This window comes from Pseudonaja textilis, chromosome 2 (genome assembly GCF_049901715.1).
Source record: "Pseudonaja textilis isolate UNSWEBS1 chromosome 2, rPseTex1.2, whole genome shotgun sequence".
In the NCBI taxonomy this organism is placed as follows: Eukaryota; Metazoa; Chordata; class Lepidosauria; order Squamata; family Elapidae; genus Pseudonaja; species Pseudonaja textilis.
Genome location: NC_141991.1, coordinates 175,600,870 through 175,617,461, shown reverse-complemented (window position 1 = coordinate 175,617,461; position 16,592 = coordinate 175,600,870). Strand labels below are relative to the sequence as shown.

The following is a 16,592-nucleotide window of genomic DNA, read 5'->3' as shown; positions in this document are numbered from 1 at the left end:
ACTGACTCATATTTACGACTTTTGCAATGTCCCGGGTGATTGATCCCTTTTTGTGACCTTCCAACAAGCAAAGTCAAGGGGGAAACCAGATTCATTTAACCACCTGTGTTACACATTTAACAATTGAGGTGATTCACTTAACAACGGTGGCAAGATTATAAACTGGAGTGAAATTCACTTGACAATTGTCTCACTTAGCAAAAGAAATGTTGGGTTCAATTGTAGTTGTAAGTCGAGGACTACCTGTATGGCTGCATAGGTTTTGGGAACTCTATTTCACAGCCAGGGATTGTGGGGGGAGGACACCAGGTGGGGCACTCCATGGAAGAAAGGAGGTGGCAGCAATAACTACGAAGAAGGCTTCTTGGAAAGGAAGTCAGAAACCTTGGATATTCGGTTATGAATATAACTAGAGGTATGAAGAACATTTAGAGGAGGGTATCAGCATCATAAAAAAAATGCAGGAGGAATTTTACAAGGAACACCAGCTACAAGAGCAGATGTCTTCATTTTAGCACAGCACATCAAGGTAGCAACAAAAGACCTTTCAATCACTATTTCCGAAATGTCTTGTTCTGTTGCAGGATTGCTTAAGGGAAAGGAATCCATACAATAAAATTGTGTCTTTAAGGTGAACAAAATCATAACCTGGCATATCAGTTCAAATATCAGGTATCCAGAATATTTAAAGAATGTTTTTTTAAATGCTTGAACTTTGCTTTTTTTTTTTTCCACTTCCCCCCCATCCAAAATGGAAACTTTGCATTAAGCCATAGTGTTGTTTGTTGTTTGTAAGTATGTATGGTTTCAAGCTTAGCACGTACAAATCTAATCAGCTGTGATTTTTGCCAGTGAATCCTGTGCAAATATGAAACCATATAATGCATGAACCCAAATATGAGTCTATGGACTTTTAGCATAGTTGCTACTAAATGTATTTAGGTACATATGGGGGCTTAACAGAATAGAATAGCAGAATTGGAATGGACTTTGAAGGTCTTCTAGAATCCAAACTCCTGCTCAGATAGCAACCATTTCAGATAAATGGCTATCCAGTCTCTTTTTAATACCCTCCAGTGATGGAGCACTCACAACCAGTCGTTCCACTGACTGATTGTTCTGTCAGGAAATTTCTCCTTAGTTCTAGGTTGCTTTTCTCCTTGATTATGCAGCTTAATTGCTGAATTGGAATACAAGACTGGTGGAACATTAAACTAAATCTTAATACATATCTTGGTAGCAGCCAGGTTCTCCCCCTCCTCCCACTTAACACATTAATGTGATTTGTGTTCTTTTGGCTTAGGCTGCTGCTGAATCCAATCATTTTGAGCTCATAAGCCGTGGTTTAGGATTTAGCCTGCTATGCGAATCCAGCCAATTTGTAATGAATAACAAATTGGGTGGATTTATCAGCGGTTGGAAACCCAGAGAATTGTTTTCATAAAATAGAATAGAGTAGAATAGAAGATAGAATAGAAGACAGAAGATAGAATAGAAGATAGAACAGAATAGAAGACAGAATAGAATATAGAATAGATTAGAAAATAGAATAGAATAGAAAAATTGGAAAGGACCTTGGAGGTCTTCTACTACTCCCCCCTGCTCAGGCAGGCAGGAAACCTATATCATTTCAGACAAATGGTTGTCCAATCTTTTCTTAAAAGCCTCCAGTGTTGGAGCATCCACAACTTCTGGAGGCAAGTTGTTCCACCGATTAATTGTTCTGTCAGGAAATTCCTCTTTAGTTCTAGGTTGCTTCTCTCTTTCATTAGTTTCCATCGGTTGCTTCTTGTCCCGCCCTCAGGCGCTTTGGAGAACAGCTGGCCTCCCTCTTCTTTGTGGCAACCTCTTAAAATAGATTTTTAAGAAAACAACAACAAAACAACAACAGCCACCACCAAGGCCCGGCTCGTACTGTACTGCAGACAGGCTGAGGTAGCGATGAGGGGCAGGGGGCGGGGGGAAAGGAGCGGGCAGGATATTAGTTTTTAGAGGATAAATCCAAAGAGGTCGGGAGCGATTTGTCCTTCCTGAGCAGCTGCGCTCGGCCAAATCGACCCACCTCGTCTCGCCATTTCTTTCCCCGGAGGGATTGGGGAGGGGAAGGGCGGTGTGTGTGTGTGTGTGTGTAAAGCTGGAGTGCTGCTGCCTCCACCCCTTTTTACGCTCCGTTCTTGCCACGGGAAGGCTCGCTTACGTCCAGGCTCGGGACCGGAGAGGGAGTGAGTTGTGGGGGGAGGTGGGGAAAGGGGGCGCGGATTCGCTCGGGAGAGAGAGAGAGCAAGCGGGAGAGAGAGCGAGAGAGCGCTTCCTTCGTTGCCAGCATGTCTTCCAGCTCCAGCGTCAACACCCTGCAGCGCCTGGTGGAGCAGCTGAAACTCGAGGCCGGCGTGGAACGCATCAGGGTGAGAGCCGCCTTCCCCGAAAGGGGGAGGGAAAAAAAAGGGTGGGGGGCGCTCTTTGCTTTCGGGCGAGGCGAGGCGGGACCGGGGTCGCTTCTCTCTTCCCACCCCTCTCCTCAGCCCCGAGCGGAGCTGGCGGCAATCACAAGCCTGCCTTTGTCTTCTTTGCCGACTTCGCGAGGCCGGACGCTGGAGCTTTGGAGCGATCAAGCGCCGGGAAGGGAGAGAGTAGAGAGAGGGAGAGAGGGCCTTGGATCGGACGCGGAGTAGCAGTTGGGATCTGGGGCTTTGCTTTGTCTCCGGGTTCATCTTGGTCCGCTGACGTTTTTTTTGGGGGTGGTCTTGAATGGGCGCTGGCAAGAAATCGGCCATTGTCGGCTGACGATGGCTAGATTGGTGCGAAGGGCAGGGTTGGTCCTCCCCCCTTTTGGGGGTTGGGGGACGACGACACCATTGCGGCTGGGTTTAGTTGCCTTGCCTTTCTTTTCACCCCGACTTGGCTGGGATGGTGACGGGGTGGCTTAAGGTTCGTTTCTCTTTCCCTCTTTTCCTGCTTCTTTTTGAGGTCGGCGTCCAGGTGCTTTCCGACCAATCTCTTTCAGGGACTCTTGTGTGTTGTAAAAAAAAGCCTCGGGTATTTCTTTTTAAGGCGTCTTTTTGTCACGAAGAGGGTGTGACTTCTGGTATAAAATGCAACGGATCGGCCATCGTTGGCGTAGCCTGTAGTATCTTGATATTATCCTGTACTATCGAGCGTTTCGAGTACGATGGAGTTGTAAAAAAAAGGGGCGGGAGGGTTTTTTTTAATAAATGAACCGGGCTTGATTAGAATAGAATAGAATAGAATAGAATAGAATAGAATAGAATAACAGAGTTGGGAGGGACCTTGGAGGTCATCTAATCCAACCCCCTGCTCAAGCAGGATAACCCCATTTGTGGCTGTAAGAAGCACTTGTGACACTGTTTATAAGAGAGAAAGTCCCCCACAGCTGCCTGTTCCGGGATGGAGAGGATACAATTAACAAAAAGAGACCTTTGCCACAAATTCTATATTTTTCAAAGGACTTTCCTCAATTCTCCACCCTCAGTCAACCTCATTCTTTGAGCTGTGTTGAATGGGTCAACATTTATTTACTGTTAAAGCAGAGTTTTATACACTCCTCTTCCCCTGGTGGATTCTTAGAATCTGCTTTTGAAATATACCTCAGTTCCCAAGAATAACTAGTAGAAAGGAGCTTTTCTATTGATGTGTGATCATGGGCATGTTTAGGTAAAGCAATATTTCATTTCATAAATGTGGAGATCTCTTGTAATTCTGAAGTACGGAGAAATTGTGAACAACAAAATCAACGTCCAGACTTTACCCGGTCTTCAGTATGAAAAGCTAATAAAAATAAAAGAAATCACCAATGACACTTTTGATAAATGGATAGAAGCAGAGAATTTAAAGGAAGTCATGGAAATTATACAGTTCAATACTCTTATTCGATTATCTAATTTCAAGCAACACTCCCCCCCCCAAAAAAAAACCAATTATACCCATTTTCTACTTGAACACGCCCAGGGAAGAGGAGTAATTGTCAAACTGCTCTTGGGAAGCTTGTCACATGTGTGACAGTTCATTTAAAAGAGTAGAATATTAAGTAAAATTGATGGAAGCATCTTCTGCTCCTTTTTGGGTTTGGAATTCTGCCAGTAAGACAAAGCGTAGCAGAGGATCCTATAAGCTATGCTATTGTATCTGCCCCACCCTTCCCTGTTTTTTTTTTTTTTTGCTGGTTGGCTCCTCTGGGCATCCTCTATAAACAAAACACTTTGTAATTGAAACATGGTTTAGGATCCCAGGCCATGGTGATTAGGTACAATTAGATAATTAGAGGCTACTGTTTGTTAGGTATATATAAAACCAATTTGTGTAGCCAGTTTTTGTACAAAACTTATGTATCCAAGCAGTACATAAATGACTTGTTTGTTTAGCCTTTCAGGTTACGTTTTTGGGTGCCCTCCAGTGTCCCAGAATTCCCATGCTAATTCAGCATTCTGACACAGTCAGTTTAGGGAAAGATGTAAATCTTGCATGACTGTGTAGCTAAGAATGCATTTTACTGTTTTCAGTGGGATTCATGCTCTGCTTGTAAGCATTTTTATGATTACTGTATAGCTTTATTTGGTTTCAGCTCCCATGAATATGTTCAAGGGGTTTCTCTTGCATTGTGTTTTTGTTGCAAGGCAGCCTGCTTTAAATACTAGAAATTTCCCCACACCTCCTTTTCTCTTCTTTAATGATTCCTTCACTGGACCCCCTACAAGTTTGCTCTCAGATGTTGACAACTGTCCAAATGATAAGGGAATAACTTTGCTATATTGGGAGGGGGACAAAGAAGAAACAGATTAAATGTATTAAGCATCCAATAACTTTGATGGACATTTTGTTTTAGAAAATGCCGATGTTTCTAAAATAAAAATGAGAAGGACATTCTAATAAATGATCTTTCAGTACTGTGATCTATATATGCCTTGCCCACTGTGGGAAAAACTCAACTAAAATGAATGCATCTCCTGGTAGGTCCTGTTTCAGTTAGTGGATGACGTAGAGATAGGACAGGTTTAACACATTTCCATCAGAGGTTTTGGAAGGAAAATATAAACAGATTCCATTTGAATCCAAACTCTGCCCATATCAGGGTGAAAAGAAGCCACAGACATCATCAAACATGTCTTACCATACTATCCATTTTATGCCCATGATTATATGTTAATTCCACGTCTGATTAAATATCCTGTCATTGCTCTCAAATTCAAATGTCTCTCAGTGTAGCCAAATTCTGGCACATAATATGTAATATGCACAGCAGTCCAACTGGTTAATCTGCTCACCTAATTACATAGCTAATCCATATCATTTTAATGTATCTTGAGTGTTTGATGGATGTCACCGACTGCAATAAAGATTCTGTTTCTGAGATTGGGAAGGGCCTTGCCTGCACTCACTCTACTTCTCGGGTGGAATGGGCCAACTTGCCACAGCCAATTTGTGTGGCCAACTCACCACAGCCAACTCCGTGGAACAACTCACCAACGCCCACTCATCGCAGGACAATTGAACAATTGAATTTAATTATTTTTTAAAAAATACTTTACTTTTTGTCACTCACGTTTCATTTTGTCCCTCCTTTTGCATCCTTTCTTTAATGATTCTATTCCACCATTTCTTTGATATTAGTATAACTCTTGTTCCACAGCAAATTGTCCCACGGCTAGTTGTCCCATGATGAGTTGGCTGTGGCGAGTTGGCCTAGACCCCTGCAGGGCATTTGCTTATTGAAACTGAGGTAAGGATGACAGTAATACCTGAGGAACTTTTTCATCCCAGTGGTATTGGACCATCCCACCTGTTTCTCTGGGATTCAGGAGAAGAGCCTTGTCTGCTGTCCATCCACTCCTTCCCTTTGGAGCATCTTACTACCCCTCCCCACCAAGTGAGATTGGCTTCCATCGTCCAGACCTTCTGCAGGAGCTTGAAGAACTGGCTGTTCCAGTTAAGTTGGCGCTCTAACGGCGGAGCGTTACACAGGAGATGGTTGATAGTTTAATAACAGATCCCACCTCTTCCCCTGCTCATCCTCCTTCCGTCCTCCCCGTCTTTTATGTAGAGCTGATAATTTGTATTTTTGTCGTTTTTGTAGTGTTTCATTGTTTTTTAACATGGTAACCTGCCCAGAATTACCTCAGGCTGCGATAAGCGGCAAACAAATTTAATAAATAAATAAATAGAAATACAACAGAACATTTCTATTCTTTGAAACATATTTGTTCTTACAACAGCCCTGTGAAGTAGGTTTCACCTAGCACATATCAAAAGAGTCCATCATTGGTGGATAACAAAGGATCTTTGTAATTGTTTTGCCTCTTGAGAATATTGATACATGCCATTTTTAAAGATTTGTGCTGGACTCTCCATACCCTCTCCAGTTCAGATTTATTCTTTTATACATGTATTGGAGATTTTTTTTTAAAAAAAAAAAACCTCAAAAACAAATTTGAAAGAAGACTTATCTTCTCTGTGTTTACCTCTTTGGCATCTCACGAAAACCAGAGAAGTAAAACAGAAAATCAAAGAGCTTGGCCCAAGTTTGAGCAGTCTCTCACATTGACCCTGACCTCTTTCCCTGCACAGGGCTTCTACTCCCACTGTGACCCAATTTAAATTTAAACAGTGTTGCAGATTTTATGTCTAGGAGCATTTGTAATTCTGTAAATATATGTGCTAGAAAAATTCGAACTAGTGGCTATGCGGTTCGGGAGCTGGGATGCAAAGGTTTGCTTCTCTCTCCTCCCCACCTTCTCTAACACACACACACACACACACACACACACACACACACACACCACTTTCTCACCACCTCCTTACTTAGAAATTCTGGTTCTACTAGTTTTATCTTTCTGCAAGAAAATCCCATTACATCAAAGATTTTGAACCTCAGCAGCATTACACTGTATGGACTTGAACTCCTTAAATTCTCTAGCCGACATGCTGGCTGGGGAATTCTGGTAGTTGAAGTCCACACAGGTTAAAGTTGCTGTAATAGAGAAACAGTGCTCTATACTGAGAATCTCCCACTCATTCCAAGGTGAAGTCTTCTTTGATACACCTTGATTTCAGATGACCCACTTCAGAGGCCACAGAAACATGCAGGGCTGTCAGACTGGCCTTTGGAACGTTTAGCGAAGGGGAAGGAAAGTCCCGATACGTCACGTGATGCCGCCAGGACAACATGAGTTTGACATCTATGGAAACATACCTTTTGATTCAGTTCTGTTGAATAGTAACCCTCTTTCCTTTATTGATAAAATTGATATAAAGCTGGCCCAGGAGTATTGTGTGATTATAACTATCCCTTTGGGTGTTAGATTAATTTTTAATTGTTTGAATAGGACTCCCGATTTTAGATTGCATGGCGTTGCTATCTGTTTAATTTTTTTTAAAATGGCTGCTGCTTTTGCAGACCCATCTATCCTGTGCTGTAGGAGAGGTGGCGACTGAATCATCCTCATGGGTGGTTTTGTGGAAAATGTGCCAGGTCAGTTCAATTCAGTTCATGTCATCATGGTTAATGAGGCTGAAGAAACAAAGAAACAATCTCTCTAGGGTGGCAAATTGCAACATAAATAATACAGAAGCTTTTCCCATGATGGTTATGAAAGACCAAAGGTTTTTGCCATCAAAGCATTACAGGCCTGAAGATCGATAGATAGGCTGCAATTGGAGCAACCCGTTCTTCATTTGCGTTTTGACTTTTGCTCATCGTTTTGATTACATTCAAATAAATACGTTCTAAACAGGGTCCATACTTCAGAAACAGGCAGCTGGATTTCTGTAAGGAAATTTCGTAAAAAGTGTTTACAAAATTGCCCTTCCAGAACGTTGGCTCTCTAGTGCCTTGCTTCATTTTTCTTTTTTCCAGAGGCGGTACCATAAACATAATGGCTACGGGTCGTCCTCAACTTCTGACCCAATCGGGATCGGAATTTTGGTCACTAAGCAGTGCGGTCATTAAGTGAATCATCATGTGGCGAGGTCTGATTTTTACCACCGTCTTTCCGTGATAATGAAGTGAATCACACAGTCATTAAGTGAATCTGGCTTGCCTAGTTGAAGTTGTTAGCTTGGAAGGTCACAAAATGTAATCACATGACTGCAGGACACTTGCATCGGTCATAAATGCGAATGGGTGCCCAGTATCCAGAATTGCAATCTCTTGATTGTAGGGCTGATGCAACAGGCATAACGTCAGGAATAGGTCACAAATAACATTTTTCCCAGGCCATTATAACTTATAAACCATTGTTAAATAAATGGTTGTAAGTTGAGGATTACTTGTATGAAATGATGGAGATTCTTCTCTGTAGGTTTACACATTTCCCCCTACATCGTAGCACATCTCCATTTAGCCTTCCTCTCGCTAACATGGAAGACTGATTAAGAAGGAGGAAACCGGTTTCAGGAAGGGATGGTAGATGCATGTTCGGTGCTTTTTATCCCTCGTGATTTCAATTAACCATGGGAGATCCTCTGGGTTCCCTTCATTGATTTAAAAGCAGCTTTGATTTGATCCCTGGAGCTTGGCCTTGGGAGACTGCTGTTTCTATCAATCGATGCCTTTTGCCGCTCAATAGGAAACCCCACAAAACAACGGGATATGTTTTTCACGAAGTTTCATCAGGGTACCTTTTATCTGATATGCTGTGTCCAAAAATAGGGGAGAAGGTTTATATTTTGGCTTCTTTGATATTTTTTGTATCGAAGTACCAGTCTGATGCAGAGGTGGTATTCAGCAGGTTCTGACCAGTTCTGGAGATCTGGTAGCAAAAGTTCTGAGTAATTCAGAGATACTACAGTGAAAGACAAAGCATTAAAATATAAAGGAAAGGAGATAACAGTGTTGAAACAAATACCAAGAAGTGTAAGAAATCTGAAACGAGAAGCATAGAGTCAGGTCTACTGCTTGGAAACAATATTTAAACTTGGGCATTCTCAAAACTTGAACCGTCAGACCAATGGTGGGATTCCATTTTTTTTTACTGCCGGTTCTGTGAGTGGCTTGGTGGGCATGGCAGGAGAAGGAGACTGTAAAATCTCCAGTCAGAGGTGGGATTTGTTGCCTCTCTCCTCCCTCTCTGCAGGTTCTTCTCACAGTTTTATTTCTTCCATCTCTCTTCTCTTTTCACCTTCGTATTCTCTAAAAGTATTGATCATAAAATAGTTCTGCTTTCTCAATTGTATCTAGTCTGTGTCTTTGCTCTCACCATGTCACCATTATTCCCTCTGGTATCAGAGGGAATAAACTTAATTTCTCTTTTAATCAAACATTTTGTCAGAAACTGATATTCCACTTTATATGCTGGTGATGCAAAGTTTCCTCTTTGGTTTCAGCAAGCCCAAAAGTCCGTGTGCTCTTGCCTCTTACTGCCATGGGGAAGGCCAATGGTTACTTATTTGACAATAAGTCATAGGTCAGCTTTTCCAGAACATCTGTTACTCACAGCCACTCCTGGAAAATTAACACCATATTGTGTATTAACCCTCAACAAAACTCAGAACTTGTAAAGGTAATCCTTGACTTACAACCAGAATTGAGTCCAAAATTTATGTTGCTAAGCAAAACATCTGTTACGTGATGTTTGTCTCATTTTATGACCTTCAGCTGTTAAGGGAATCACTGTAGTTGTTAACTTAGTAATATGGTTGTTAAGTGAATCTGGCTTGTCAGAAGGTCGCAGTCACATGACCCTGGGTCACTGCAACTGTCATAAATATGAGTCCGTTGCCAAGTGTCTCAATCCTGATCCTGTGACCACAGGGATGCTGCAGTGGTTAATAAGTGTGAAAAATGGTCATAAGTTACCTTTTTTCAGTGCTGTTATTAACCTTTTTGTAAGTTGAGGATTATCTGTATTAACTGATGAATGTGGTAAATTTGTTGGATAGAAGCTATATGAGATTAAAACTATGGTCCTGGGAGTTTGTGCCTCAAATGAAGCTGAAGTTATTTTTATAAATAACTTAGGGGGAAAGTAATGGAATAATTTTTATGAAAGTTGGTGCTTGGAACTTTGTCATGGAACTTTTTTTTAAAGGTATTACAAGAAAATAAGACTTTTATTTTCGGGGAAACACACACACACACACACACACACACATATTTGTTTCCTTAAGTTTTCGCGGGTACTTACATGTATGGTATTCAGCTTTGTTCGGATATTTTCCCACGTCATTATAATTGTGCTTTTAAAGTTGTAGCAATGTTTTGGCAGAATCTCATCTGCCATCATCAGGCTCATGTATTGTGTTCGTCTGTGAGTCAGGCTTTCACAGCCGTTATGACTCACAGACGAACACAATACAGAAGCCTGATGATGGCAGATGAGATTCTGCCAAAAGGTTGCTACAACTTTAAAAGCACAACTATAATGATGTGGGAAAATACCCGAACAAAGCTGAATAATATGTATGTATGTATGTATATACTTAAATTTACTGTATGTAAATGCTATATACTGCATATACAAAAAATACTCATTTCCATATTTATTTATGTGTAAGCCCATGCATGAAAGATTAAGGGCAATAGAAAAAGGGGACGACAGAGAATGAGGTGGCTGGATGGAGTCACTGAAGCAGTAGGTGTGAGCTGAAATGGACTCCGGGAGATGGTGAAGGGCAGGAAAGCCTGGAGAAACGTCATCCATGGGGTCGCGATGGGTCGGGCACGACTTCACAACTAACAACTACAACAAGCCCATCTGGTTGCAATGTCCTATGGTCATGTGATTGCAACCTCCTGCTGACTTCCATATTGATTTGCTTGTCGGAAGCTGGCATTGAAGGTCACAAAAGGCGATCATGAGATTGCTATGATGTAATTGCAAGCTGATTCACATGTATGTGACTAGGGAAGCTGCAACGGCTGCAACTATGAGAACCTCTTGTAAGTTCCTGTTGTTCAGCACCAATGTAACTTTGAAAAGTTGGCCATTCAATAAGGATTACCTATATATAGTAAGTATAATATTGATCAGTGTTCGGCTTTTAAAAATATATATATATTCTTCCCAGCTTTGAAGTCCTGGAATCAGCAGCCAAGGGATTTCCCATTAGGCCTTGTAAACTTTGAAATGCAATTTAGTGTTTCACTACTTGTAATGGCCATAGCTGCACTGCAGCTGCAATTATTATTTTCAGAGCTACTGTCATTAGCCACACTTACGTGGTGCTCAGATTTATCATTACTGCAACATATGCTCTGCAGAAGAAGTTCAGTTTAAATTTTGAGAGCTTTGTTGCAAGTGCTCTGTTGTGTATTAAATTCTTTCCTGAGATGGAAAGCTGGTCTAATTGCTGTGGGGACCTAGGGGCAGCTTTGCCTCCTGAAATATTATTACTGGGTTTTGTTTTGTTTTTTGACTTTCCGAGTTTTGTACTGCAGTCTGTGAAAAATACATGCTATATAAGCATTATCATCGATTTAAAATATTATGAATACCATCTGTCCTTTGCTCGGCCCTTAGATAGCTTGTTCTGAGTTGAAATAAAGTCCCATAACATGCCTGACCTATGTTCCTGGGTGGAGAAGATTTGTATGCCCAGGATGTAGCAAGCATTCTCCTGTCTGTCCCATGGAAGAACGTTTATTCTTGCCCATTGCAGTGTTTTACCATCTCTTCAGTCACATCCCTGCATAAAAACAAGTTTACCCTCTGTCTTTTTGGCCGATTATAGTTATCAATTCAAGTGGAGCAAGGTTGAAATACAGACACAGACACAAGTATATGCATATTTCCTTCATGCCACATAAACATTTATCTGTGAGGTAGGCATCACCTTCATTGTTCCAGGTGGAGTTTGCATTTTAGACTGCTTTTATTTACTTTGTCTAAGTAAATAAATAATTTAGGATTGTTCACTTTTAGATAAATGAAGTGAAAATATTATTTCGACGAACCAACAAACACACCCTCCAGCCATAGACGGATGTTGTGTGTTTTAGAGATTTATTTGGTGATCTCACCCGAGTTGCACCTGGTGTGTGATTCAGATACTCTCCCCCCCACACCATAATATGGTACAATCCCTTAATAAATCTGCGAGAGTGTTTTCAAGCCAGCTTGTCATTTCCCAGTGCTGGCTGTAGAAGGATTGACATTGCCAGGTTAGTTCCTTGTGTTTGGATTCTGGTGACATTTATTCTTATTTGAATAGTCATGAAACCAGTAAGGCCATAACTGATTAACATAGAGCAGACTAAGAGTTGTAATCCTTCTTGCTGGAAAGTTAAAATAATGAATATAATTATATCAGAAGGGCATAGTTGGTAGTAGTATCTTAGATTTGTAAGAGTCTCCTAAAAGTTTGCTTGGTATGTTTCTGATTTTTTTTTTAATATCTGAACTTTTAAGCAGAGTTCATATTTTTTCTTCAAAACATTCTCAAAGATCCATCTCATCTTGAGCACCCTTTTTTAAAACTATTACCATCTGGTAGATGGTACAGGATAATAAAAACAAGGACAAATAGGCTGAAAAATAGCTTCTATCCTAGGGCAGTAACTCAATTGAATTCCACTATACAGTTCAGTATTAATGCAGTATCAGAGGTTTTCAATTCAATGTATAGAATGTGAAGGATGTGTGTTTGTTTTTATTTTCATAATCATAATGTACACTGAAGATGGTATTTAATTTAGTTGTATGAGGTTCAATGACAATAAAGTCAACTAAACTAAACTTTCTTATTTTTAAGCATTCAAATGCTGAAGGTTTTTCATTCCAAAAGAAACAAGATGCCTAAGCCTGTGTTTTATTCATTTATTTTCAACTTAGCAACATGTTGGAAACAAATTATATGGAGGGCTTCAAGGTTCTTTATGATTGTCTGTCAGCAGGATGATTATCAAAAACCTGAATAGATCAGGAAGGGGACTGATTTGATAGAGGGGAGATCAGTTCTCAGCCATCTTTGTGCCAGAATGGGACAACTTGCCGTGGCCAACTCGCTGCAACCAACTCACTGTGGCCAGCTTGGTACAACCAACTCTCTGCAGTCAATTCGCCATGGAACAAATCGCCATGGCCAACTCACCACAGCACAACTCACTGTGGGACAATTTAACAATTCAATTATTTAAAATAAATATGGTAAAAATTATTTTAATTTGTGTCATTCACATTGTATTCTGTTTCATTCTTTTTTTATGATTCTATTACACCATTTCTTTGTTATTAGTGTAACTCTTGTCCTGCAGCAAGTTGTCCCGTGATGAAATGGCCTTGTCGAGTTGTCCTGCAACTAATTGGCTGTTGTAATGTGGCTGTGGCATGTTGGCCCTGGTGAGTTGGCTGTGGCGAGTTGGCCACAACAAATTGCCATAGACCCGTTTGTGTTGAGCCCAATCCTGTACTACCCAGAGTCCGCATTGATTGATTGATTGATTGATTATGTGTCATCAAGTCTGTGTTGATACTCAGCAGCTACATTGATCGATTTTCTTTAGGACTATTTGCCCCCACCCCAACCTAATCCTTCTGGTCTTGTAATGGATCATTCACTGCCTCTCTAATTGAATCCCTGTGCCTAGTTACATACAGACATTCATTTATTAAATACCATTATTTTGTTTATTAAACCTATTCCTATGTTGCCACCATGAAAAATTTCACAGCTAAGAGAGAAAGCATTCTGCGTGCCTTACAATTGTTGCCTGTCCCTTTTTTAAAGTAATCAATGTAGTTTTACAGCTATATTGTTCAACTAGAACTTCTTAGCTAGTGTTAAGTTACTTCGAGGGTCTCCACCTTCCATTCTGAAGCAGCCCAGTTACTAATACAGAAAAGGAATCATGTCATGGCTGTTGAATCTTCAGATAATACTAGTTACTTCATTTTGGGGGAATATTGGTCCACCAGGACTCTCATGCCAACCTCTAAAAAAAAAAAAAACCCACCGCAGTTGCCTGTCATTTTCTTGTGCTTCCTCTTACCCAGGTCTCTCAGGCAGCTGCAGAGCTTCAGCAGTATTGTATGCAGAACGCTTGCAAAGATGCTTTGCTTGTCGGACTTCCGGCTGGAAGCAACCCATTTCGAGAGCCCAGATCCTGCGCATTGCTCTGAAGACGGGTAGGTCCATGGCTTTGTCAGATAGTGCTCGCACTCTCACTCTAATATAGCAATAGCACTGAGCTTATATACCGCTTCACAGTGCTTTACAACCCTCTCTAAGCGGTTTACAGAGTCCGCGTTTTGTCCCCTACAATCTGGGTCCTCATTTTACCCACCTCAGAAGGATGGAAGGCTGAGTCAACCTTGAGCCGGTGAGACGTGAACTGCTGAACCGCTGGCAGTTGGAAAATGTTGCATTCTAACCACTGCACCACCATGGCTCTTGTTATTTATGGAGTTGATTTGCATAAATTTGGGGACTTTCGTGCTACATCCTTTTGATTTTTTTTCCTAAAAACGTGAGCAGGAATAAAGAGCTGTCCTTGGGGACCGAAGATAACGATGAAGAAAACCAAATATTCTTTGTCCTGTATATAAAGGGATAACAAGAGAGTGCAGAGTGTCTTATTTTTCTGCTGAGTTGCTCTCCTTTACATAGGAATTATATGGAGTAGAGTATGTATAACTAACATTTTGCTACTCTAATGTAGTTTAATTTATGGAATCTTGAAGGAGAGCACTTTTTAATAAAATATGTTTCTCTCTCTCTGTGTTTCAGGGAAGGTTTTCTGAAAGTCCTCAAGTACAAGAAGAATCCCAGCGGTCTTCCTTGTTTTCCAGACCAACAGTTTCTTTATGTAGGGCTTAAACAGTTTCTTTAGATATTTATTAGTCTGCCTGACTGTCTTAGTAAAATGGTAAAATCTTTTGCTAATATAAAGCATTTTATAAGGAAAAGCTTTTCCTTTTGTAATTGATTCGATATCCCTTTCTTTAATCCTCGGAGATGTTTACATTTAGAAAAGGACAATGCCAATGATGTGTTTCTGTTGTGCCTGAATGAAAGGCTACGGTTTTACGCACATTTGTTACTTTTTGAATCAACATGATATATTCAACAGGGAAACTATAGCTCCTAGTTAGTATTATAGAACTTCTACCAGTGAAACTCTCTTAAAAATACCTTGCACTGGTTGGAGTATGCCCAGTTTGCTAAAAGAAAAATGCTTCTCTCTTCTAGTTGGTTGAAATGAAGGAGATGAAATTCATATTTAGAGGCATTTACTATTGAGTGCCCAAATCCCATTTTTACCCAGAAATATAAGCTTACTGTTCAGCTTTCCAGCGGGTTAGGAAGGAAAGAAGTGTATTCGGAGGGTTGAGAGGTACCAGAGGAACCGTGTCATAAACCATCTTCCCATTTAAGCTGGGCACGGTGGCCCATTTGCAGTGAAATGGAACTGGGAACTGCCAAGAATTGATAAACAATTCCTCGTGCCAGTCTGCAAGGGGGAGGATGGTACAGTGAGATTAAGGTGCAGGGAGGGGAGATCGATGAGCCTGGTCCACCGAGACCACGAAGGAAGAATGAGAGAAGATGCACCAACTTCTAGCATAGGACTCATCAACTTTGGCCAAGTCTACCAATCACATGGCTCCTGATTCTTTAGTACAGGGCTGTCAAACTCAGGCCCCGGGGGCCAGATCTGGCCTGTGGGGTGCTTAGATCTGGCCCGTAGGGCCGCCCTGGAAATAGTGAAGGATTGGCCGATGGTGCTTCTGCCGCAAAAACAGAGCTCTGTTTTCGCTGGCAGAGAGTTGCAGGAGACCGTGCCAGCCGAAAACAGAGCTTGGGATCCTGTTTTCACTGGCAGAGCACTTGGGCTACCACAGGCACTCACCCCCGGCATGAGTGACATCATGCTGGCCACGCCCACCCTGGCCCCCCAAGGTCAAACACAACCCTGATGTGGCCCTCAATGAAATTGAGTTTGACACCCCTGGTCTAGTACATACAAGCCCTTGGGGCTGCATATTCACTACAGAAGATCTAATCTTTGTCTCTGCTTTCACATAAAATAGTTACCTTGAAGAAAAAGCTTGCTATTCGGGACATTCCAGTGCCACAGACTCCAAAGAATTTAAACCCTGCCAAATGTCTTCAGGCCTTAGGAAAGGAAAAGAAAATTGGCCTTTCCCCCACCCTTTATTTATTTATTTTAACTGTTCCCCTCTCATTGATGAAAAGATGTTGCAGTACAGGAGAAAAACACTTGATGTAGAAGTGTTGGCCATGTATTAAAAGAGTGTGAAAATAAGCCTAAGAATCAATCCATGTATACTGGATATCTGCATCAAGATGCTTCATTTTTTTCTGGTGTTGTCTCCTGCTGAAATTACAAAATCTATTACTCTGTTTCCGAGAGGGACAAATCCTGTACTCTCCAAGTACAGGTTTATAACCTTAAAATATGCCTGTTTGGCAAATAATCACCGATAATAACACTACAATACATACATTAAATTTAGGCAAAATTTCCTAGCATTTGCAATATTACTGGAACAATTCACCTTTTTTTTTTTTGTGGGATCCGGTATCTTTGATTTTGAATTATCAAGCACTTTTATACACGCTGTTTACTTTTAAAAAGAAAGTTCTTTTTTGGTTTGTATTAATATATTAAAAGCTTTAAA

The 16,592-nt window shown here is 41.0% G+C and overlaps 1 protein-coding gene across 1 annotated transcript; it reads left to right on the top strand.

Annotated features, from left to right (window-relative positions):
- The first annotated feature begins 2,163 nt into the window (after nucleotides 1–2,163).
- On the top strand, nucleotides 2,164–14,857 carry GNG10 (G protein subunit gamma 10). Its single transcript, XM_026713415.2, has 3 exons — nucleotides 2,164–2,405; nucleotides 13,944–14,075; nucleotides 14,677–14,857. Exons 1-2 carry the CDS (start codon nucleotides 2,325–2,327, stop codon nucleotides 14,067–14,069), a joined length of 207 nt encoding a protein of 68 aa, XP_026569200.1. The 5' UTR covers nucleotides 2,164–2,324; the 3' UTR covers nucleotides 14,070–14,075; nucleotides 14,677–14,857.
- Nucleotides 14,858–16,592: the final 1,735 nt, after the last annotated feature.